The sequence below is a fragment of the Lissotriton vulgaris genome, chromosome 7, assembly GCF_964263255.1.
Source record: "Lissotriton vulgaris chromosome 7, aLisVul1.2, whole genome shotgun sequence".
Classification (NCBI taxonomy): Eukaryota; Metazoa; Chordata; class Amphibia; order Caudata; family Salamandridae; genus Lissotriton; species Lissotriton vulgaris.
In genome coordinates this window covers 1,678,182,041-1,678,207,871 of record NC_141695.1, presented here as the reverse complement: position 1 = coordinate 1,678,207,871, position 25,831 = coordinate 1,678,182,041, and the positions used below count along the sequence as shown (strand labels likewise).

The 25,831-nt window shown below is 48.6% G+C and overlaps 1 protein-coding gene across 1 annotated transcript in view; it reads right to left on the bottom strand.

Annotated features, from left to right (window-relative positions):
• The window catches only part of RTEL1 (regulator of telomere elongation helicase 1), a 236,175-nt gene that overhangs the window by 70,708 nt on the left and 139,636 nt on the right, over positions 1 to 25,831 (bottom strand). The window contains exons 21-28 of the mRNA XM_086932747.1: positions 23,093 to 23,208; positions 22,686 to 22,809; positions 22,143 to 22,311; positions 20,272 to 20,444; positions 10,099 to 10,194; positions 9,600 to 9,807; positions 9,143 to 9,280; positions 8,861 to 8,977 (exon numbers count right to left, since the gene is read on the bottom strand). Of these exons, the coding sequence (XP_086788873.1) occupies positions 8,861 to 8,977; positions 9,143 to 9,280; positions 9,600 to 9,807; positions 10,099 to 10,194; positions 20,272 to 20,444; positions 22,143 to 22,311; positions 22,686 to 22,809; positions 23,093 to 23,208 (1,141 nt within the window). The remainder of the gene's footprint in view (positions 1 to 8,860; positions 8,978 to 9,142; positions 9,281 to 9,599; positions 9,808 to 10,098; positions 10,195 to 20,271; positions 20,445 to 22,142; positions 22,312 to 22,685; positions 22,810 to 23,092; positions 23,209 to 25,831) is intronic.

The window sequence follows — 25,831 nt, the reverse complement described above, 5'->3', positions numbered from 1 at the left end:
CATCCACCCGGAACTGGCGTGTGCGATCCAGAAAGAAAGAGAGCGCACGTTTTGGGTCCAGACGGTGGAGCCTCTCTTCCTCTCTTGAGGGATGCAGAGGCGGAAAGAAGGTGGGCAAGGTGATGGACTGCCCGATGTGGAAGGCTGTGACTACCTTGGGCAGAAAAGAGGGCCTTGTTCACAACACAACCTTGTCCGGATAGACCAAAAGGAAAGGAGATTTACAGGATAGAGCCTGGAGCTCACTCACTCTCCTGGCAGAGGTGATGGCTACCAGGAAGGCAGTCTTCAAAGTAAGAAGGCGAAAAGGACAGTTGTGAAGTGGCTCGAAGGGAGCGCACATCAGAAAAGTAAGAACCAGGTTCAAGTCCCACTGAGGCATCACAAAGTGAACAGGAGGGAACGTATGAGTGATGCCTTTCAAGAATCGATTAACAATAGGGGATTTGAACAAAGAAGGTTGATCAGGCAGCCTCAAAAAGGCTGAACGAGCAGAAAGGTAGCCCTTGATAGTGCCCAGAGCAGAGCCCTGCTGGGCAAGAGAAAGAAGGAAGAGAAGAACCTCAGAAAGAGGGGCAGAAAGAGGATCCACAGCCTTTGCTGTGCACCATGCCACAAATCTGTCCCACCTGCAGGCGTATACCGACTTTGTGGAGGGACGCCTGGCTGCCAGAATGATGTTACAAACTTCAGGAGGCAAGTCAAATGGCCTCAACTGTCGCCGCTCAATCTCCAAGCAAGGAGGTGGAGACTGAACAGGTTCGGGTGGAGGACCGTCCCCTGCTGCTGTGACAGAAGGTCCAACTGAAGAGGCAGACGAACCGGGGGATCGACTGACATACTGAGTAGCTCGGGATACCAGTACCTTCATGCCCAGTCCGGAGCCACAAGGATGATTTGTGCCCGGTCGCGCCTGATCTTCTTCAGCACTCTGGGCAGAAGTGGTATAGGCGAAAAGGCGTACAACAGACCGCAACTCCACTCGCGACGAAAAGCGTCTCCGAGCGAGTGCCGCCTTGGAAATTCCAACGCGCAGAACTCATGACAATGCGCATTCTCTTCGGTGGCGAATAGATCTAACCAAGGCTCTTCCCACTGCTGAAAGAGGCCTTGCGCCACGTCCGAGTTCAGACGCCATTCGTGATCCATCATGCACCGGCGACTGAGTTCGTCCGCCCTGGCGTTCAGAGAACCTGCCAGGTGTTGAACCACCAGGGTCTCGCCCTGATGTTCCAGCCATTGCCAGAGGTGCAGAGCCTCCTGGCAAAGGATCCACGACCCCACCCCGCCCTGTTTGTTGCAGTACCACATGGCAGTGGTGTTGTCCGTGAACACCTGCACTACACTCCCCCGGACAGAGGGGAGGAATGCCTTCAGTGCTAGACGAATCGCCCGCAGCTCCAAAAGGTTGATATGGAGCCGGGACTCAGCCGGAGACCAGAGGCCTCTGATCCCTGCCTCTCCCATGTGGCCTCCCCAGCCCTGGAGGGACGCGTCCGTCACAACTACGTGCTCCGGTTGGGGAAGGGAGAGGGATCTGCCACTGACCCAATCGCGGTCCCTGAGCCACCACTGCAGCTGTCTCGCAGTGCCCTCCGAGATCAGGACATGGTCGGACAGGTTGCCCTGATGCTGGGCCCACTGAAACTTCAGGTCCCACTGTAGAGCCCGCATCCGCCAACGGGCGTGATGCACCAGAAGGATGCAGGAAGCCATCAGCTCCAGAAGCTGCAGCGTCAACCTGACCGAAACTCGGGATAAAGGCTGAAAGATTGGATTCAGAGCCTGTATATCCCGAACCCGCTGTTCGGGTGGGTAAACCCGAAACTGCGCCAAGTCGAGAACCGCTCTGATGAAAAGGAGCTTCTGAGAGGGGCACAGGTGTGACTTCGGTACATTGATGGAGAACCCCAGCTGGTGCAAGAGGTCTGCTGTCGTCTGGAGGTGGCTGACGACTGTCTGGGGCGAGCCCGCCTTCAACAACCAGTGGTCGAGGTAGGGGAAGACTGAAACCCCTAACCTGCGCAGATGAGCTGCGACCACCGCCATCACTTTCGTGAACACCCGTGGGGCGCTGGTAAGGCCGAAGGGGAGCACAGTAAACTGAAAGTGCTCGTGGCCTACCGTGAACCGCAGGTAACGCCGGTGGGCTGGCAGGACGGGGATGTGGAAATAAGCGTCCTGCAAGTCCAACGCTACCATCCAGTCTCATGGGTCCAGGGCAGCTAAGACCTGAGCCAGTGTCAGCATCTTGAACTTCTCCTTCCGGAGGAAGCCGTTGCCGTTCCGTAGGTCCAAGATAGGGCGTAGGCCCCCTTTGCCCTTCTTGGGCACCAGAAAGTAGTGGGAGTAGCAACCACGTCCTACTTCTGGCCCAGGAACCCGCTCGATGGCCCCCTTGGCCAAGAGGGCCGAAACTTCCTCCTGCAGAAGCCGCAAATGATCCACCGATACGCGAGGTGTTGCGGTGGCATGGCTTGGGGGATCGTCTCGAAGGGGAGGGAGTAGCCCCTACGGACAATCTGCAGCACCGACCTGTCCGAAGTGACAGTGCGCCAGTGAGAGAGGTGATGGTGAACCCTGCCCCCCACTGGCATCACGTGGGCCGAAAAGCACGGACTAGGAGGGTTTAGAGGCGGATGCTGCGGGGGAGGGTGTGGACTGGCCTCGCTGTTGTCCCCGACCGCCTCCGCGGCGATTTCCACGGCCGCCACCGCGCTGGATGTTAGTCTGCGGCGTGTGGCTGGCGGCACGTGTGGGGGCGCCCCTTCCTTGGCCACGAAAGGAGCGAAAGGCACCCGTTTGCTGGCACGGGGCAGAGAGGCCCAAGGACTTGGCCGTAGCCCTGGAGTCCTTAAAGCGCTCAAGCGCATGGTCTGCCTTGTCGCCAAAAAGGCGACAGCCATCAAACGGCATGTCCATCAGTGTGTTTTGGACATCGGCCGAAAAGTTGGCGGACCTCAACCAGGCGTGGCGTCTAATCGCCACCGTCATTGCCATCGCTCTACCTAGTGAGTCGGTGGTATCTAGCCCACATCGGATAGAATATTTAGCTGCATCCCGGCCCTCCACAAGGGCTTGGCCGAGTTTGGCGCGTACCTCCAACGGACACTCTGGCAGCGATTCCGCAACCGTATCCCACAGAGAGTGGGTGTAGCGGCCCAAGAGGCATGCAGTGTTGGACAGCAGTCCCAGACTAAGGGAGGAGAAGATCTTTTTACCGTACTGCTCGTACCTCTTGGATTCCCTGTCCGGCGGAGCCGACGGGAATGCGGTCTGGGAAGTGGATGCCTGGATGACCAGGCTCTCTGGGGTGGGGTGGGTGGACAGGAAAACTGGGTCGCCCGGGGCCGGGCGGTGGCGTCTGGCCACGTTCCTATCTACGGGCGAACCCGTAGCGGGCCTGGACCAAGTGCCCAAAAGAACGTCGAACAAGGCCTCATTAAACGGCAGCAGAGGCTCTGTCGGGCATGACTGCGGTTTAAGGACCTCAGTGAGGAGGTTAGTCCTCACGGCCGCGACAGGGAGCCCAAGGCCCAAGGCCTTGGCTGCCCTCATCAACACCACACTGTAGGTTGCCCCCTCCTCCATAGCCACGGTAGGAGGTGAGACAAAGCCAGTGTCTGGTGATGTGTCCAGACCACTGGCATCCCCAAGTCCACCTGTCCAGTCCTCTTGCAACTGACCCTCTCGGGACAGAGGGTCCTCAGACCCCTCCCAATACTCCTCTTCACCCATCCCCTGATAGTCAGGGTTGTCAAACCATGAGGCCGGTTCATAGAAGCTAAACTCCCCAAGCGGCGTGGAAAGCGGAGCACAGCGGCGCCGTTCCGACGCCGGGATCCCGAGCGAGGGTATCAGGGACGGCGCCGCCCGAGGATGGCGCCGGAGGTGACACCTGGCGGACCGATGCCGGGGGGGGGTCGTAAGGTCCACCGACGACGACCCGGATCCCGAAGCGGGTCCAGTGGGGTCCTGCGGCGCCGGGCCGGAAGGCGGCGTCGGGACCCTGGGGCCCTGCGGTGCCGGGCCCGAAGGCGCCGGCGGCGTCAGGGCCGAGCACTCGACGGCATCGGGGCCGAAGCCCGCGACCCGCTAGGGGCCCCAGACGGGTCCGCTGGGCCCGAAGGTCCCGCAGAGCCCATCAGACGAGAGAGGCTCCTCATGGCCATGAGGAATCGATCGATCTCCTCCGGCGTCGCGTCGTGCCCAGGGACTGGAGGGTGTGGAGCAGGCCGCGACGCCCGCGACTCAGGCAGAGCCGCGTGGGCGGTGATCGATCGATCTCCTCCGGCGTCGCGTCGTGCCCAGGGACTGGAGGGTGTGGAGCAGGCCGCGACGCCCGCGACTCAGGCAGAGCCGCGTGGGCGGTGTCACCCGAACCCCCGGCCGCGTCGCGCGAGCGTCGGGGGTAGTCGGAAGAGCCATGACGTCTCTTTGACTTCTTGTGCTTCTTACCTGACAACGACTTCGACCCGGAGGAGTGGTGCCGACTCCCGGAGCTGTGGTGGCTCCGACCCCGCGACCTGTCCCTCGACCTCCTGTGGGACCGGGACGTGGACCTCTCGCGGCACGAGCCGACTGCCGGAGTTCGAGTCGCCTGCGGGACCGCTCCCGCCTGGCTTTCGAAGACAGGGCCCGGCAGTCGGGGCAGGTCTTGTCGTCGACGCCTAGACAGAGTAGACACCGACGGTGAGGATCTGTGACCGACATCGTGCGGTCGCAATCCTCGCAGTGTTTAAATCCAAGCATCCCTATGGCACCGATTGGAGTCGTTCGACTTCGTAAAGATGATCAAAATGATCCAAAAAGTTAGTCAAAAAGTGACTAGAAGTACTGCTTTTTCCAGATCTGCGCTTGCTGGCGCGGAAAAAAGAAGAACTGACGTCAGCACGCGGAGGCGGCGTCTAAGTACTCCGACGACGTCATCACGGCGCCCACGACGGATGTGGAGCCTGACGCCTGGGGATATTCTAAGGTAAGGAATCTATCACTAACGTGTCTCTTTCAGATAACTGCGTACACTCTACAACATCTTGACACTAACATGCTCAGGGACCTCTGGTGCCTGCAACACGCTTCTGCTCCAGCAAACTCCGCACCACTCCGACACGTGGAAACGCGTTGACTGCAGGCTCATATCCGCCACACTAACTCCAGGGTTGGGCTCAATCGCACACCTGGCATGCACCCTCTCCAACCTCTCACCGGTTAAGATGGCACTACACTTCCCCCGCAGAGGAGGCCTTGAGTGTCAGTGGTGTTTTCCTAGCATGATGCTCCATGATGAGTTATTTCGCTCAATCACAGAATAATTCAAGCTTAATACAGGCTTTGTTATGTTACAAGCTATGCTATGAGAGGCATGTATAACTATATTGGCAGCCTATCTCGCACTGAGACTGAAATAGCAGTCCTGGATCATGCAGGCCTCAACAATGCCACAGGCCTCAATTCAACAAAGGTAATACTCTACTAGCTAAATTTTGTGATTTGGCAGAGTGCAAGGCAAGTTATCTAGGAAAGTATGCCAAAGCCCACTGTTACGGGGAGGGAGAAAGTCCGGGCCGCATATTGGCTAGATTGCTACAGCCACCAAGAGGCGCCTCATATAAACCGGACCAACAGCATGATGATAGGACATGGGTTCTCTGACAATTTAGACATCCAAGATGAGCTGTTCAGCTATTACCCACCTCTAATCTTCCAGACTAAGTGAGGAGTCCACAGAGTTACTGACATACCTCGCTATGGTGGCAATGTTCTGGCTTGCTAATGCAGAACAGCAGTTCCTCAGTGAACCCTTCTCCACCAAAGAAAATACCTGTAATTGACTCACTGGACAGCACCAAGGCCCCTGGCCCGGACGGTTTCACCAGAATTTTCGACAAGATTTCCAAACATATTTTAGTAGCACACTTACTCGCTATGTACACAAAATCATTCGAAGATCAGGTGTTCCCACTGGCGCTGCATGAGGCAGTGGTTCCCTTAATGTAAAATCCCGGGAAAGACTCACCGGACAGTGGATCATATTGGTCATTGTCACTGCTTAATCTAGATAATGAGATACTAACCAAGGTGCTTGGCCCCTGCCTCACCGTCCTGATGGACCAGATCATCTCCACCACTCAGTAAGGCTTTGTCCCCTACCGCTCCACATCTTTAAACTTATGCACGGTTTTCTCTGTACTCAACAAAATCTTCCTGAATGTCCCAGCCACAGTATACATGTTCGATGCAGAGAAGGGCTTTGATTCTTTGGAGTGGGCCTTTTTGCAAGCCACACTCCTCAAATCAGGCATGCGGCTGGGATTCATCTTCCTGATCATGCTATTATATTCACAAACAACAACCCGGCCCACTACTACTTTTGCTATATGCAGATGACATTTTCTTACTTTTACAACACCATGCAGACAAACTGGCATCGATCGTTCACAAGATGGTCATATTCAGAGAATTCCTTGGCCTTCACATTAACTTGGCCAAGTCTGAATTGTTCCCTCCCATGGGTGCAACTGACCTTATGCAGTGCAAATTCTACTTGACATGGTCTGAAGGCCCAGTCCGAAATTTCAGTATCTATTTACATTGTGCCAATGAACAGGTAATATGGCTGAACTACGGTCCGGCCGTGGACAAATTAACCACCTAAGGGGGAAGAAGGATCCGCCTCCCCATCCTAATGGCAGGCCACATTGCAATTATAATAAAAATGGTGGCTCTTCCTAGTTTTTTTTAATCTTTTTCTGAACCTACCCATCCCACTCACCAACTCCTTCACCAAACTGAGGAGTCAATTATTGCGGCTTATCTGGGCAGGTAGACATCCCTGAATTGGTTCGGACACTCTTGTACTCCCATAACAGTGCGGTGGGTTTGGTGTTCCTCCCTTCCACTTGTATTATTTAACTGCACAGTGTCATATGGCCATGTCTGAACTGGGGTGGCTGAGTGAGCTAAAGAATGGTGATGGATTAAACCCAGTTCAGTTGACTGGGGGTGAGTGTTTGATTTGCTCAAACGCTCCGTCAATCATCCCCTTTTGTTTCACTTCGGTCGCCCTAAGTTGGCAGGGTATGCTCAGACGTGATTCCCTTGCTCACTTTGCCACTGGATTCAAGATAGCCTGGCTGATTAGGATTATGAATCCGAAACCGTCCCAGGACGCTTGTTTCCGGTCCAGGGAAGACATGGCTTGGCAGTTCTGGCTGGACTGTTCCCATGAGGCACAGGGTCGGACTGATTTGCATATGGCCATGTCTGAACTGGGGTGGCTGAGTGAGCTAAAGAATGGTGATGAATTAAACCCGATCAGTTGACTGGGGTGTGAGTGTTTGATTTGCTCAAACACTCCGTCCATCATCCCCTTTAGTTTTACTTTTCACATTAACTTGGCCAAGTCGGAGTTGTTCCCTCTCATGGGCGCAACTGACCTTATGCAGTGCAAATTCTACTTGACATGGTCTGAAGGGCCAGTCCGAAATTTCAGTATCTATTTACATTGTGCCATAGAACAGGTAATATGGCTGAACTACGGTCCGGCCGTGGACAAATTAACCACCTAAGGGGGAAGAAGGATCCGCCTCCCCATCCTAATGGCAGGCTACATTGCAATTATAAAAATGGTGGCTCTTCCTAGTTTTTTTTATATCTTTTTCTGAACCTACCCATCCCACTCACCAACTCCTTCACCAACCTGAGCAGTCAATTATTGCGGCTTATCTGGGCAGGTAGACATCTCTGAATTGGTTCGGACACTCTTGTACTCCCATAACAGTGCAGTGGGTTTGGTGTTCCTCCCTTCCACTTGTATTATTTAACTGCACAGTGTCAATTTGCCTACCACAAGTACCACGCAGATGCATGCCTTCCTTACTCCAAACCTGAAACGGATCAAGCCGCCCAGCACCATTATGTTCGATACCCCCGCAGGGCTACCACAAGAATCGACAGATGTCCAAACCCTATCCACCACAAGCTGGGCTTCTTGGTGGTTGGATTCATTATTCCCCTACAATATAATTGACAAGCAATTACTGGCTTCCCATAACACAAGAGAAGGTGGTCCAGCGCCCTATGACACAACATGCCCTACACACTTTAGGAGACCAATTCCCAGACGGACATGTCTTTTCCAGAACAGAAGATGTTAGATTTACAAATGCAACTCACATGGACCACATTTGGCTGCGACGCCTTCATAGTGCCCCACGAGCCCAGATCCCATTGTATCTGCTGGCCCCATAGGAATTCACTCTGCTGACACTTGTGATTACAGACAGTGAGCTTGCCTACGACCAAGGCTTGGTTAAAGAGTCCCATGTACTGTGACTTTACCAGCAAACTGTATACTTCGCTCCAGCCCTACAACCTCTAGACTAAAAGACATTTAGATTTGGAAGCCACTGAGAGACTACCTGCTGACCTTGGAAACCCCAAAGCTAGACTCATTAGCATAAAAATACACACACCCAAGGGGATTTTCCGCAGTGTTACAAATGCAATATTCTACCCTGAAAATACCTCAATGCAGCAGCTTTAAAATGATGAAATAAAACCTCACCTGCTGCTGCCAGAAGGCTGTTTCCAAATTGCATCAAATCAAGAAAGGTTAAGCATCAACATACCACAGCTTGTACAGCAAAATAAGGGAGCTAGGTTTTAAAGCAGTCTAAAAAAAAGGATTTGTTGTAAGTTTGACGAGTTAGAAGACTTAGACAGTGCTAAGAAGTGGAAGTCATTTTCAGACATTTGCCATTGCAAGCAGAGTTCACTTGTTCAAATAGACCAGCAGAGCAAGAAGAAAGGAAGTGGAGTGCAAAACAATGGCTGAGTCGAGACCTGTGCTACATACGTGTTCTGATTTGCTCCGTGGTGAGATGATTGCCTCCTTGGTTCAGGTGTGTTCCAGAGTTCAGCTGCAGAGAAGAATCTTCTGAGAAAGTCATCTTCTGCTCGCGGGGCTTCTCAACTATCGATTGAAGAGAGGGGGAAAGAGAGTGAAATTGAGTCTATTTTTGTGCCAGGAACTGCCCGACACCCCATATGCACATATCACCTTACCAAGTCAGCAAAGACACCTGTGCTAGTGGAGTACATCCTCCTTTAGCTGATTTCATACGCAATGCTTCCATACCTGCCTGTTTGGCTAGTCTTTCGCGTTCCTCACGCTGCAGGCTGTGTTCTGGTTTGAACCCGCAGCCCTCTCCTGTTAACTCCCGGCAGGCTTGGTCAAACTGCTTCTTATGGTGTGGGCGGATGAACTGATAGAACTCTAATATTAAAGAAAACCCATATGAATATCTTTGAATGGAGATCTTACTAAAGAAGGTCCTCTCTCAATTAATCAGCAAGAACAGGCAAGCAAAGAAAAACCGAGCACAGAAGTCCACAACCCAATAACAAAATTGCAAGGGCGTACACCAATAAAGAGAGACTGACTGGGAAATTAGAGATTCAATAACAGGTCTCATGACTCTACAAAGGCGGATTGGTTGGGTTAGAGTCAGCAATACCAACATGCACTAGGAAGATCAGTTTTGAGGGATAGTCAGTTGCTAGGGAAGAATCATTCACATCCTGAGATACATTACCTCGCAGTAGACTGTGCTTTTTGGAATCCCCAGTAAAGAGTGCCACCAACTCCGAGAGCATAGTGGTGAAGTCATCAGAGGCCTTGTATCTCTGCATGGTTTGCGTAAACACCTCAAAGTTGGACTGGCTTAAGGCCTGTTTTACAGTCCCCATTAACAGATTGGCTCGGGTGGACTTCTGGTGAGGTGTCCCCGACAGTTCATTCATCTGGATTAAAAAAAAAGATGCTGTTAATCCCAGAGAGGTAGATGTAATATCACATCTTGGAGTACTCACCCAGTAATTTTCAAGCAAGGACCGGCCCTGGACAACATCTAAACCCGATTAGGTATGGTAAACTTTGACATCATGCTGCCCCTACCCACCTCACTTGCCCACAAGTGACTCCTCAAACTATGAAGTGCCCACACAACGTTGACAGCGATTATCTCTCACAGGCAGTTCCTTTACCCTCTATGCATCAACTTTATTACTATGGAGAGCACTGGATTGCATTACCCGGTTGTCAACAATCTTTATCTTCTTTCGACCTCCCCTCTGCTCATCAGCTAATCTTTTGTCGTACTGCAAGGACCGCGTGGACATAGGAAATGCCTACAATGAGATTGTCATAAAAACACGTTTATCGACCAATATGATGCAGTGCTCAATGTAAGACAGACAATGCATTAAATGTATTCTATGATCACAGATAATAAAACAGAAGGTACAAGCCAAGTGAACAAGTTATTTGCTTTCCGGAACGGTCTTTCTGATGGATACTCTTCCTAAACGCAGATTCCTCCACTTTAAAATATGCCCAGGCGCCAAACTGGAACTAGAGTATTCTTCCAGCAATGCTCTCACTGATTGGTACGTGGTGCCGAATGGCTCCATATCGACTCCATACGGTGACAAAGTGAAGCCACATATAACAGCACACCTGGGCACAGATTTAATTTACTTGCGTCTTTCGCTTTCGGTGGCCTTAGACATGGAGCATAGAAAAAACATCTCCGAGGCAATGTGCAAATTCCTGATTTGGGACATTTTTCGATGGTAAAGATGCCACTTCACAGACCGGGAGCTTGGAGGCCAGTGAGGAATGTTCAGTTAGAGAGAGTATACACCAGAAAGAGCGTTACCGTAGGTAAGTAAATTACTCTTCAAATGGATACTAACTGCACACTCTTCGCCTTTACAATAGGCACCATGGTAGTAACTCACAAAGGTGAACGGTCTGGGAAGTGGACTCGAACTGAAAAGTCCTGCAGAACCAAGCAGGTGTAGTGACTCTCCTGCCGAACCTGGTTATCAACGCATTGGTGTTTCATGAACATATGTACCAATGCCCATGTGGCAGCCTGGCAGATATCTAGAATAGGAATCCTTGCACCAAAGTCAATATAGCCTGGGTGGAATGAGCTTGCAAGCCATCAGGGGGCTGCTTCTTTGGCCACTGCATAGCAGATTTTAATATAGAGGGCTACCCACCTCAACAGGTTCCTCCTATGCACAGCCATCCCTTTGTTTGCCAAATAGAAATCAACAAAGAGCTGATTACCTGCACAATGGTTTTTAGTGCTGTAGATGTAGAAGCTCAGTCCTCTTAGGGTCAAGACAAGGGTGCCTCTCCTTCGAGGGATGAGGCTGAGCAATAAACATTAACAGAGTAATCTTTTGGCCAACATGGAAGGGGATTATGACCTTCAGTAAGAAGGCTGACCTGATCCACACTACCAGTTTGTCCAGAAAGAAGGTGGCATAGAAAGTAGGTTAGAAAGCACCTGTAGTTCACTCATGAGGCACACTAACGTAATGATAATGAGGAAGATAGTGTTTAGAGCCTTAAGGAACATCTAAGCATGGGTCCCCATGGTGTGCACATGAGAGATGTTAGGACCAAGTTCAGGTCCCATTGAGGCATAGTAAAAGGTCTGAGGGAAACAAAGGAGTTAAGACTTTTACAAAATGCAACATAGAAGGCTATACAGTTAAACACAGAAAGGCCAAAAAGGCAGTCAAATAGCCTTTTACTTTGCCGTATTGCAAGGCCTTGCTGGGCTAACAAAAGAACAAACAGAAGAGCATCAAAAGGTTAAGCCTGCAAGGGGTTGGTGTTTTAAGTACACACCAAGCAACATACTTTCCCCAGAGTAGATTGACTTTGAGAAAAGGCTTCTGGCCACAAAGACGAGCTTGACAACCTCGGTCGGCATGTCAAACGAATCAGCTGTAGCTGCTCATTCTCAAGGTGTGTGGAAACTCCGATGTAGAAGCCTGTCCTGCTGCTGAATCACTAGGTGTTTCAAATATTCAGGCTCTGGGTACCACAATCTTTTGACCCAGTCCTCGGCGATGAGAATGCCCTGGTCCCGGACTGTCTGGATCTTCCTAAGAACCCACAGCAGGAGAGTTAGCAGTGGAAAAGACAGTACTACATCATTCCATTCAAGCTGGAATGTATCTCCTAATCAGCACTTTGAAGGAACTCCAGAGTGTAGAATTGTTGACACTGTGCATTTGCTAGTGGTGAATAGATCTAGCCAAGGCATACCCCAAAGATCGAAGACCCCATACACCACTTTGCAATGGGCACGATTTCTCGTGGTGTACCAGACGATGCCAGCTCAGATAGTTGACTCTGGCATTCAGGGGTCCTGCCAAGTGGTTGGTGACCAGGAAGATGTTCTGCTGGTCCAGACACCTCCAGAGATTTACCGCCTCTTGGCACAAGATCTAGGACCCCACAGAGCTCTGTCTGTTGCAGTATCACATGGCGGTCGTGTTGTCTGTGAAGTCTTGCACCCACCTCCCCTTTAGGGCCATATGCATTGTCTAAAACTCCAGAAGGTTATTATTGAGCTGTCCTTCATCCAGAAACCAAGGCCTCTAAATTCCACCTCTCCCAGATGGTCTATCTTCCCCCAACCCAGCAGCGAAGGGTTTGTCACCACCATGAAATCTACTACTGCAGATCCGGATTAGTCAGAGAGGCAGTCCTGATGCTGGTCTCAGTGAGTTCTGAGGGTCCACTGCAGGGTCAATAAGTGCCACCTGGAATTCTAGATTACCAAGTTTCTTACCGTATTTTCCGGCGTATAAGACGACCCGGCGTATAAGACGACCCCCTACTTTGCTTGATAAAATTTAGGTTTTGTGCTATACTCGCCGTATAAGACTACCCCCACTTCCAGCGCAGTCCTGCATAGCCATTCCGAGAATGTATTTTGAACTTACCGTATTAGTGATTCTAATCCTCCTCCCTGTGGGTGAGCAGTAAGGCTTTATCAGTGGACAGTGTTAAGCGTTTACTTTACAAACTCAAAGACTGAACTCAAACAAATTGGTTGTATAAACAATATTGCTTTACTCGCAATATTTTTATTTAGAACCATATGAAAAACTGTCACTTGTGAATATACCTGTTTGTCATCAAACATGTACGGTACGGTAAACATAAATTAGTGCATGAAACAGTGCAAGTGGATTAAACTTTCCATAACTTTTCATAAATCCAAGCGATTTCTACAGGATTTACAACGTTCCCTTTAAAAGCCTTCACAATCCTCCTCTTCGTCATCTGATCTCATAAGTAAGTCAATGAGATCTTGTGGTACATCTGTAAGGCAGTCATCGTATGGATCTGGTACCAATTCCGTATCAGATGATGTGGTCTCTGCTTCGGCATCCTCTTCATCTTGCCACAAGTAGTCGTCCTCCATACCATCTAATGAATTTGATATGCCACACTTCTTGAAAGACTTTATGACAGTCTCTGCATCGATGTCGTTCCAGGCCTTTATGACAAAGGTGCACAAAACATCCAACTGTGGAGCACGCATGTTTCCTCCTTTTGTGAATGTTTTTTCACCGCTAACCATCCACTCATTCCACTGTTCTCGGATGCGATCTTTAAATGGCTTGTTTAGGCACACATCCAGTGGCTGCACCAACGATGTCAATCCTCCAGGTATAACTGCAGCATCTGTTTTTAGTCTTGCCAGCCTTTGCTTGGTGCTTGGAGTTAAATGAGCCCTGAACATATCCCACACCAGTAGACTACGTCTTTGTAGAAGTCCACCTGGTCACCTGCTCCATACATTATCAAGCCATAGCTTTACCCCTTCTTCATCCATCCATCCTTTCTCATTCACATGCACAAAACAACCAACAGGAAACTTGAGTTTCGGCATTGTTTTTCTTTTGAAAATAACCATTGGTCTCAGTTTTGCGCCATCAGCTGTGCATGCTAGTACCACTGTGAAACTGGACTTCTCATGTCCTGTTGTTTTTATTAAAATTGTCTTTTCACCTTTTTGATGGACAGTTTTGTTGGCAATCATATCGAAATTCATTGGAGTTTCATCCATATTTCCGATGCTACTTAGCGCATAGCCATGTTCATTGCGCAGCCTAATAACGTAGCGATGGAAGCTATGCATTTTGGCATCAAGATCCGCAGGTAATTTTTGGGCAATTTTTGTCTTTTGCCGCAATACCAGATTATGCCTTCCCAAGAATCTGGTACACCAGGATACAGTGGCCTTAAATCTGTTGCTGAGATCTGGGTTAGATTTGGCCCACTGAAGTGCAGCCAATCGGATTTTATTTCGGGTCACGACATAACCGGTTTGGCGATGCTCGGTCACCATGTCTGCTACATGCTTTTCGAGTTCTGGCCAATGTGGGGTGCCTCTTCTTAATGCACACTTACCCCTTGGCATACTCCTTAATGCTTTCTCATTTGCTCTCCAGGCCCGAACCATCTTTTCTGTCACTCCATATTGTCTAGCAGCAGCACAGTTATTATGTTCCGTGGCAAAATCCACAACTTTAAGTTTGTAACTGGCTTCATATTTCCTTCTTCTTGCCACCGCTGGAGCCTTGCTGGGTTCTTGACTGCCAGCCATTCGCACTGGATGTACTGCTGGAGCCTTGCCGGGTTCTTCACTGTCTGCCATTTGCACTAGATGTACTGCTGGAGCCTTGCCGGGTTCTTCACTGTATGCCATTTGCACTAGATGTACTGCTGGAGCCTTGCCGGGTTCTTGACTGTCAGCCATTTGCACTGGATGTACTGGTGCTGTACAGTATGAACAGGTGCAGAGACTGGTGCTGTGCTGTACTGTCTTCACCACCACATGTACGGTACGGCAAATATCTGCTCACCAGACTGCCTATCCTCTTCGCAACAACCAGCCAATCACGGCAAGTGCTCTACTGCCTTCGGGAACATTCGGGAACATTCTACAGTCCCCTTTCTATGCCCATGCCCATGTCATGGAGAGAGGAGCGCGTGCCAAACGTGTCAACACAGCGGGGGCTGCCATCTTCGGCGCTGGCTGCCCGTTATATATTTCGGACGTCCTGCTGCCTCGTCCTGCTGCCTCGTCTGCCTGGGGCTGTGCAAGCGGTTGGAGGCGCGTGTGCAGCGGCAGTCGAGGTAAGACTCATGGCGCCATTTGCTCGCTTGTGAAGCGGTTTGACACCTTTGAGTGAAGTCCTCGCTATGAAAAAAACGCTCGCTTTCGATACTTGCACAGTTCATGGCGCGGGGCCTGGGTGTGGACGTTGCCAGTGCCGGTGGCTGTATTTTTTAACATAAGGTGTGTTGTTTCTTGTTACGTATTTCCTATTGTGAAGCGGTCTGACACCTTCGAGTGAAGTCCTTGCTATGAAAAAAAACGCTCGCTTTCGATACTTGCACAGTTCATGGCGCGGGGCCTGGGTGTGGACGTTGCCAGTGCCGGTGACTGTATTTTTTAACATAAGGTGTGTTGTTTCTTGTTAGGTATTTCCTATTGTGAAGCGGTCTGACACCTTCGAGTGAAGTCCTTGCTATGAAAAAAAACGCTCGCTTTCGATACTTGCACAGTTCATGGCGCGGGGCCTGGGTGTGGACGTTGCCAGTGCCGGTGGCTGTATTTTTTAACATAAGGTGTGTTGTTTCTTGTTATTTCCTATTGTGAAGTGGTCTGACACCTTCGAGTGAAGTCCTCGCTATGAAAAAGCGCATGAAAACATACCATAAAATTTGGTACCCGGCGTATAAGACGACCCCCGACTTTCCAGAACATTTTACGGGGTTAAAAAGTCGTCTTATACGCCGGAAAATACGGTACATTTCGTAACACTCTTTCCTGTGGGCACTCTTATCTAATTGCAGTTTCCTCATCTTTAGAACATCACCAGGCACCAGACTGGACCTTGAAGCTTTAACATCAGTGACCAAATGCGCCGCTGGGGAACAATGTGCGACTCCGTGTTGACTTTGTTTTGCCTGGAAGAGACAGAGAGTAGCTACATATACGAGCAACCCTTGTGTGGAGACATCACTTTCTTTGACACCTTCGGTGCCCTTAGATGCTGAGCACAAAACAAATGGAGGCACCAACGTGCAGATCTCTATTTTGGGACCTTTTTTTATGGCAAAAAGAGACCACTCCAGAGAACACAGAGGCTGGAAGACAGAGAGGAATTTGCGGATAAATAGAATTTACCACCAGAAAGAGCATTACCGAGGATAAGTAACTTATTTTTTTATGGACATTCGAACCACAGATTTCTTACCTTTAGAATACATACCAAAGCAGTACCGACCCAACCTGGAGGGTCTGTGGTGTAGGCTCAGATCAGAATGTCTTGCAGGACTGAATGGGCGAAATGACCTTCCGATTGGACCTGGCTGTCAAGGAAGTAGTGCTTTGTGAACGTGTGCACTGACTCACACGTGGAGACTTGACAGATGTCATGACAGGCAATCTGCATGCCAACAACGTGTTGCAGCCTTGGCCGAGAAGGAATGGGCCCTCAGACTTCCAGAGGCCTATTTCTTCCCAATCCATAGCAGATCTTAATGGAGAAGACTATCCATTGTGACAAAGTCCTTTTCGGTGCACTCTTTCTCTGGCTAAGAAAACCTCACAGAAAGCTGACTGTGCACCTGATTGTCTATGGTGCAATCAATGCAAAAACTTGAAGCTTTTGTTGGGGTTCAACTGATGGAGTCTTTCCTCCTCTTTCAAGTGGTGAGTCAGGGCAAAGAACACCGGAAGGGTGATGGACTGCCCAAAGTGAAAAGGCGTAATGACTTTTGGCAAAGCCTGGAGCTCACTCATATGACGAGCTGAGGTCATAACCACAGGAAGACAGCGTCTACCCAGAGGTGCCGGGTACCCCATTCTCCTGGTCCAATCCAGAGCTGCTTGGATGACTTGGACCGAATCATTCCTGAACTCTGGAAAGAAGAGGCAGATAAAGTGCGTACAAGGGCCCAGTGCTCCATTCTATCCTGAATGAGTTTCCTAGAGAGTGCGTTCTTGGGAACACCAACATGCAGATGTTTTAACACTGCAGGTTCTTTATGGTGGCTACTCACACCGTTAGACGAATCTGCCATTTGTGAACCACCAGGCTTCGCCAAATCAGCTCGTCTGCCCTTGTGTTTAAAATCCCACCAGGTAGTTCAGAAAGACGCCCTAACGCTCCAGCAAACTTCAGAGGCACAGAGTCTCTTGGCATGGGACACAATAACTCACTGTGCCCTGCTTGTTGCAATACCACATGGCAGTGGAGTTGTCCATGAGAACCAGCACAAGCCTTCCATTGATGGATGGCAGGAAGGCTTTCAATGCCAGACGGATGGCCAGCAGCTCTGAACAAATGTATGTGGAGCCAGGTTTCTGAGGGAGACCAGAAGCCAGGGGTCTGCTGCTGATCAGGTTTCAGTAGATCAGCCAACACTACAAATCTTGTGCAGTCTCCTTTGAAATCTGGATGACAACTGACAGGTTTCCTCAGTGCTGGATGGAATAAGACTTCATATACCACTGCAGAGTGCACATATGCAACTTGGTGAAGTGGAAAAGCAAGATAGAATAGGACAGCAGGCCAAGACGCCTCAGAGCTGCTATCACCGAGATCCAGGACTAAGGCTGAAACATCAGGATCATAGTACGAATGCTCTGGAATTGTGATGGAGTAAAGACCCTGAACTGCACTGTGTCCAGATTAGCTCCGATAGAGGAAGCCAATGCAAATGATTAAGGTGTGACTTCAGTTCATTGATCGAGAATCCCAACAATATCAGGAGGTTCATTGTGGTCTGAAGATGGTCTATGACTGACTCTGCGAGCCCGCCTTCAACAGCCAGCCATCAAGGTCGGGAAAACTAGTATCCCCAAACCTTGCTAATGAGCAGCGACAACCACCATTTATGTGAACACCCAAGGGGCGCTGGTAAGGGTGAATGGGAGAGACAATTCCTTAATATGCTCTTGGCTGACCTTGATCAATGATCTCTATGTACAACCATAAAAGAGCGAAGAAGCTGCAGTGGGGCCTGGCTTTGCTGGTACATAAAACCTGTGGAGTAGCCTCAGAAGGGCCGAGTCTGATCAGGAAACTCTCTACCAGTTGTTAAAGGACCAAGGAGCATGCTGTGTTACGGCTTTCCTTTAAGCATCCTAGAGCAGAATCAACCCTGTATCAGGGGAAGTTTCAAGCCCATTTGCCTCCTGTAAGTCCATACACAATTTGTCATCCTATAAATGTGTTGGAAACTCATCCCCATCCTCTCTGTTGTCATCTTCCAGTAGCAGCAAGCTCAGATCAGCGTTGAAACTGAAATGTTGGTGGAGCAGAAACGTGATAGCGGCATTGTTTTGTCTGAACCTGACGGTACAGGAATGGGGGTCTGAACCTGACGGTACAGGAATGGGGTGCATCGGAATGAAGTCAGGGGCACGGCCTCGGTTGGGACCAAGACAAGTTTGGCTCAGAGTTGGACATAAGTGTCAGCAAAGGTACCCCATTGACATCTGTTTTCAAAAGTAGCAGCATGGTTTCAAGCCTTCAATTTTTGGAGTGGATATCCTTCCCTGGCACACTGAATTCCAAATTTCTTTACGACTGAAGTCGTCAAATTGACTAAGAAAGGGAGTGGAGCTCCAGATAAGTGCTGAAAGGCATGCTAAGAAGGGAATGGACGTCAGGACACAGGGGTGCCACTTAGATTTGGCTCTGCTCCGTCAATTCCTCGGCAGAACAAAGTCAACACAAGAGCACTGCTGTGAAAGCTTTCAGATCCAGTATGGTGCCTGGCGATAGTCTAAAGATGAGGAATATGCAGTTAGAAGTATCCATCAAGAAAGAGAACACACAAGGATAGGAGGGTAAGAAGCCGCAGGGTTAGCCTCACTGAAGCTCAGAACAGATCCCAAAACATTGGCATCATATCCTGAAAATCCCTGACTTGCTGCAGCAGGGGAAAGGCTTTGAACACCACCATGTCCAGAACTGTCCCAATGAATGGGCTCAAGTGGGACTTTGGCTCATTGATGGTAAACTCCAACAATGTCGGGAGATTGGTCATCATCGAGTTGGTGGTTTACGACTGACTGCAGCAAGCCTGCCTTCAGCAAGTAGTCATCAAGGTACAGGAACATGTGCACTCCCGACCTCCAAACATGGGCAGTGACTACCTCTAAAACATTCTAGAATACCTGAGGGACCGAGGTAAAGATGAAGCTGAACGCAATACATATATAAACCATTCTGACCCACGGTGATCTATTGAACTTGTCCTTTCTCATAAAAACTTTCAGAGGGTGGAGATCCAAAATAGGCCTGGGGCTTACATCCTAAACAAGGAAGTAAGACGCATAACATTCTTCCCTTTTATCTGAGGTTGGTACCCTACCCTCTCTAGGGCATCATTTAACAACAGAAGATTGACTTCCTGCATTAGGATAGTGGAATGCTTCACATACAGTCACTCGGTGTGGGAGGTATGGGGGTGGAGAGGAAAGGAGGGGCAGGGCACACCCCCTTTGAAAAATCTGAAGCACCCAACTGCGCAACATGTTGGATCTCCAGCTGTGGAGGATATGCCATATTCTGCCTCTAACCAGACAGGTATGGACTGGGAGAGCAAACTTGCCAGGTGGCAAGCTTCTCAGGCATCGAGGCAAGTGAGAAACAATTTGAGGAATGCTGCCTCTGCTTGTTTGAGCGGTGTCTACCAATACCTCGGCCCCAGAAGGACTGGGTCGGCTGTTGTAGTCAGGTTGGGAGGGCCGTCTTTGTCTACAAGTTAGTCCAATGGAATCCTCATAATTTTCTGGATTGTGGAGAAATTATTTAACTGATGCCAACAGCCCCAGATAATGTGCTTACGTATATGACGTTCCGGTCGGAGCTGAAGAACAACGACACAAACCTGAAGAGAAGTTGTTTGAACCTGAAGAAGAGTTTCAGGAATGACAGAGTGCTACCTATGGCAGCCTGATCTCTTCCTTGGTTCCACTGTAAATTAGCGTTCCAGATCCACTTTGAAGACTACAGAAACAATAGAATGGAATTCAGAGGTTTTGGGTGGTGCCATATATGGCTCCACAACTTCACATCTAGGCCACCAACAGTCATGTCAGAGCCATACTGTCACCTGCTAGAGCAGTAGAGCAATTTCAACTTTTTTGGGTTCAGTCTGACTCCAGGAGGAAATTCAGGAGATAAGGGATTGTTTACATGAATAAGGAGCTCAGGGGTATGGATTGTGGTCATTTCTGTGACATGTTAATGAAGCCACAACTGAAAAAATACACCATTTTACACTAGGCTCCAATTAATAGAGGAACACTGTTACTCACTGCCTGGTCTTGCAAGTAAGCGGAGTGCCATCAGTCTTACCTTCTCCTCTCCTGATAGTGTCTCTTCCTCATCCAATTCCCCAATTCTCTCGTTATGATCCAAAGCGTCCAGCAGCCCAGCCGGTTTTCTCTTGGATGACTTTAGCTCCAGCTCATACTCCCCGCAAATGTTAGCCACACTTTCCCCACCAGGCAGCAGGTCAGCGTTGTTAACTGGAATTCCAGGACAGAACAGAAAACCATAGTTGAGAAAACTCCTGTGCCAAGGTCACAAATAGATCTGTACATGTCATGCTGCTGCATATCCTACAACACAAATTCTGCCAAACACGAATGCAGGAAATGTTCCTTAACATAGAAACTAGGACTAATAATGCATTTATTTACACCATGCTTTAGAACTACAAACTTGCTCTGAAGAAAACATTGCTATTCCTTACAGAAGCCTCTCACACTTCTCTAACACAGTACCCTAAACATAACCAGTAGCCCTCTCACTACTTTGCGTATTGGTAGAGCATTTGCTGCTCTACCAATACGTCTCATTCTCGACCTAAAGTACCACAGTTACTACAAGGCTGGGACATACAGAACCCTGCTGATGCTCCTCTAGTCTGTCCTACAGCACATTCACCTATTTCTAAAAAGTAAACAACAACAACACACCAGTCTGTCGAATGCTGAGTAAGTGTTCACAACATATCGGTTCAGATAATAGCATTAACTTGGTTCATACTATGTGCAATGCCAATGCAGGCGTAACCCAAACCGCCCTATCAGGGACTTCATCACCATCTATCCCAGTTATGAAAGATCTCACCTACATGTGTTTTGCAGTGAAGTGATGCATATTAGGATTGAGTAACACTTTTATCCGTTGTGAAGTGCACATGGACAATCTCATTCTAAATTCTAGATTTACTGGAAGCTCTCATATCCTAGTCAAAAGGTATGTCTTTCCATGACCATTTTCAGAACCCTCTGTTTATTTACAGTACTCACTTAATTTAACCCATCAAATTAATTTATGTACGTTGTATACCAAGCCAACACGTCTCCTTTTAGCTTACAGTCAAAGTGTCTATAATTGCCTGGCCATATGATGCAGGTAAAGTTTTCTTGGTGAGGGCAGTTGAAGGGTTCCAAATTAGCAATACGCAATAACTTTCCTGGCACCTACAGCAATGTTCGGAATAGAGGTTGTTATGAGTGCGGGTAAATATTGGGCAAGGCGTGAAATGTGCCCCTAATTTATATGTTAACACAGTTCATACCTATCATGTTCACTGCAGGAATTACGCAATATGATGCCATTCTAAATTCAAATTCATTCCTAACGTGCCTAACATCGTAGGCATCAAGGTTCTATATTGCAACATCCTCTTGAAGGGTTAAGAAGTTGGGGAGCCAAAGGTTTACTGTATTTTCTTGAAAAGCTTAGGATACGAGAGCTGCCTCAATAAAAGAGGGAGACCATTTCACATCTTCACACCAAGTCCCTTTTCTACGGTCAAAAGTGCTTTATTCCATATTGGTTCTAATCAACAACTTCCCACCTTACGAAGATATCCATCAGCTATTGCTTATCCAGTACCTTGTCACTGCAAGAGGCACTCTCTAATTAAACCTTTCTAAGTTTTAGAAAAACTGCTTCCTATCGTCAATCACTATTCTCGTTAAAATGGGCCCTGGTTGTGCACCCTGAACTAGTCTAACCATTTGCACGAAATCTCCTATAATCCATCCTCAGTTTATTTTCAATACACCCAAACTGTCAGTAATTCATATTAACTTCAATACAACCCCATTTATTAAAGAAGCCCCAAATCTCAATGACAACATGTTCATCTTAATCAAGTAAAGTGACAGTGAAGAGAAACTTAGCAATAAAAAACTTCTAGGAAGACTGACCAGTTCTCTTCCTCTTTAGGCTGGGCACGTGCGAGTCCAAGCTTTTGGCTTTCATTAGCAACGCCATAGAGCCTGAGGAGGCCCCGGAGCATGAAGATCCGGCATGATTTATTTCGGACTTACATGTGGTGCTGCCATTCTGGTCATTCCGTAGCTTGGGTGGGGGCATCTGCATGGGACAAAGAGAAGTGTTCAAGCATCTGTATATGTGTATGCTAAGCCCAGTTTCATAAGTCTTTGTAGTGCATAGCGGAGACAGGAAATTGAAGCATCAACCAATAGGCGAAGGTTTTAGTCCGCAGAGGAAAATGGAACATTGGCAAGTGTCCCTAAAACTCAACATGAAGCACAAAACAAATACGTTGAAATCTCACCACTACAATGCTGTTATGCAACGGAGCATGTAAAATAAATATAATAAGGCGCATCTGGTGCAGAAGACATCCTGTGCAATAATAGAGACCACATTCCACTCACACTCCATTCCAAAGGTAATCACTATGGCCATTAAAATCTCTAACAATTCCCTCTCAAGATACTCACAATTTTCTGTGCCACCCGGAAGAACTGAGACACATCTCTGATGATGTGTCCAAAATTATCATAGATCTTCACATATGGACGCACCCAAGAGGGGAGCTGGTTTCTGGCTTCTGTGTTTGAAAACCTGTAAAGGAGGTAAAAGTAACTCCAAAGTTCAGGATGACGCCGGGCACTTTTGGGCAGGTCATAGATTATCTATCCAAGTAAGATAGCAGTGTGGGAGAGAGGATCTCTTTAAGAATGGATTAGTGATTCCACTGATTAGACCAAAGTGGTTAGAATCCACTCTCCAGAATGCCACCCACAGTACAGGCACACAAAGCTTGCAATAATGGAGTCACACAAAAGGCACTTAGCAGACTGACAAATTCAGAATGAGAATAGCCCCAGTAAAACAAATGGCTGACCTGTGGTCACAGAGAAATATGGCACCATAGTCCTGGCGATGCCTGATGACTCTGCCAATAGCTTGGTTGACGGCTCTAGATGCCTGCTGTCTGTACCACTCCTGCCCTGATAAGAACTGGAGAAGAGAACAGCAGCCAAAAATTAAAGAACATATTCTTCTGCACCTTCACAGAGCTGCTCTGCTCAACTATACACTATACAATATTGAAACCATTAGCAGGCACTGGTAACTAGGCGTGGATTAATATACCCATTTGTTTAGAAATTCATATTTAAAGTATTCCTAGGTCATCGGTTTCACCCTTCGTTTTACTAATATTATAGAACACCCAGTTCCGTATCTGACCTTTTATCACCAATGGTACCTCCTTCACCCCACCCACTGTTGTGGGTGGTCTTATCTGACCATTTCTCCTGCTGTGGGCTGTTCCATTTATCACTGGGACTTCTGGTGGATCTCACTTTAACATCCTGTTTCCTCTGCAGCAGTGTGCCCCATTAAAATCCCAATTATCCATGTTATCCCCAGAATGTCTTTGACTGTGCTGCTGAAATGGGGGGGCAATGGGGGCGTGGTGGGTTTGGGGGATGGGGTGCCATATGCCTTTTGGCACACCGCTCTTATATGGGAACAAATTGTTAAGAGGGTGTTGGGCGCCCTCCTATTGCTAATGACTTGAAGATATGGGACCAGCCAAACCCTTGGCGACTTGTAACTTGGGGATAAATGTGCCACATTCCAAGAGGCGCAGGGCACCTTTCTGTTGGTCCTGAGTAGCTTTCACAGTATGACAAATTATCTGGACAGCGAGTAAGGTGTGGACGGGATTCCCCGATTCCACTCCCATGACGCATACGTCCTTGAAGGCTTTTTGTAACTTGGTGCCGGGCACCATCTAATAACAATGATGTACAGAGCCCTGAATTCAGACTCTTCTATAGTTGGTTGTAAAGCCAGACTTGCCTGCGTCAGGCCTGGATGAATGCCCTGCTGGCGCACAGGGAATGGGTGAGAATGTGCAAGCTGGTATAGAAAGTGTCAGAAAATGCATGACTTAAGTTAATTCACTTATACTTTCTCCATAGCACGTAACTGACACTGAGCACACTGGTAAAAATATACCAAAACAGAACAGGGAACTGCCCTCGATGTAAGGCAGGCGGCACAGCATTTCTGCACATGGCCTTGTATTGCCCGAAGTCATGCAACATTGCCATGAAGAGGGGGAAGCGGTGATGGGGGCACGTGAATCACATTACATGCTCAGGCTTGACAACTGCTGTTGGGCCTACTAGAGCGGTTGAAAGAGGTAAACATGTGATATATATTCCTCCCAATTAACTCTGCTCTTAGCAAAGCGATGATTGCCATTGGATGGTTGGGCCTGCACCAACCTAGTGTTGAGTTTTGGCTACAGGGAGTGTAAGAATGGTCCTTGACGTTAGAAGTCCCCATAAAAATGACCAGAGGGATGAGAAAGTACAGGATGACTTGATTATCTGGGGCACAAAATCACAGAACACCTCACTGACTGAAGGCACACTATGGAACAGACTACACACGAAAATTGCGATGAAGAAGGGGGTAGAGAAGGGCGTCAGAGAGAATTACTATACCACGGTTGGGACAGGGTACCCACAGGATACGTATCGACTGGGACGCTGGACAAGGACACTTTAAGATTTGTCTAGAAGTAAAGAGATTAAGGGCCTCATTACGATGCAGTTCAGACCGCAACCAACAACTTGTCGGTTGCGGTCTGAACCGCATCTAATACGGGGCTCCAAAAGTCGCATTAGAATGTATACGGTCAGATGCAGTAAGTCAAAGTGACCGACTGGCGCCTTCCGACGGGCTCATCCAGTGCATGATATAGCAGTACACGAACACCAGACACCATGGGAAACCTCCACGGACCTATATTACTTGAGCGAAGACCTCTTTGATGGAACTTAATGAAAGTGGTGTCCTTCCTTCGAGCAAAAAGTGCGTTTTGGCAATCTCACCCCCTGATAGTACAAGGCCGGGTTGCCATCGCCTAAATGGTCAAGCTGCTGAGGAGGCGTTAATACTTTTCAAATGTACCTATTTTTGTATCCAGAAGCCTATTTTATTCATTGAATACCATTCTGGGGGATTTAATTTGAAACAATAGCAGACAGAGTTGCCTTGGCTAAATTACAGCTACCTACGGAGCAGGGAGGCCCGGCAAATTTAACACTGTTACCTTGTGTAGCAACATCAGTGGTCTGATCGCTGGTTGGCTGACCGACACATAACGGAAGTGAGAGGCGACGATGTGCGAGGTATCTGAAACAAAATTCAGGAACTCTTCCTTCCCAAATCAGTTTTGCCAGAACCCTCAAATAAACTAATATGTATCGCCTACAAGAGTCATCGAATGGCATTGAAGATCGCTTCAAATACCATATGATATGTTCCTGAAATTTCCCAGATAAGCAACCGTGGTTTTCAACAAGCCACTGGGAGCAGAGTTGCCGAACTGTGGGAGAATTCTGAGATCAACTGAATGGATGATTTGTCCCAAGATGGAGCTCTAATACCTTTTGAGACTGTGATGGGACAATGTGGCCTCCCATAAGGAAAGTTCTTAACACCTTCCATGCTCATGATGAGCAGAGCTCGTCATGAGGCACGGTGCTCCGGTGCTCATGACGAGCTCAGCTCGTCATGAGTCGTGGAACGCTCGCACGCGGGGATAATTCCCCTGCTGTGC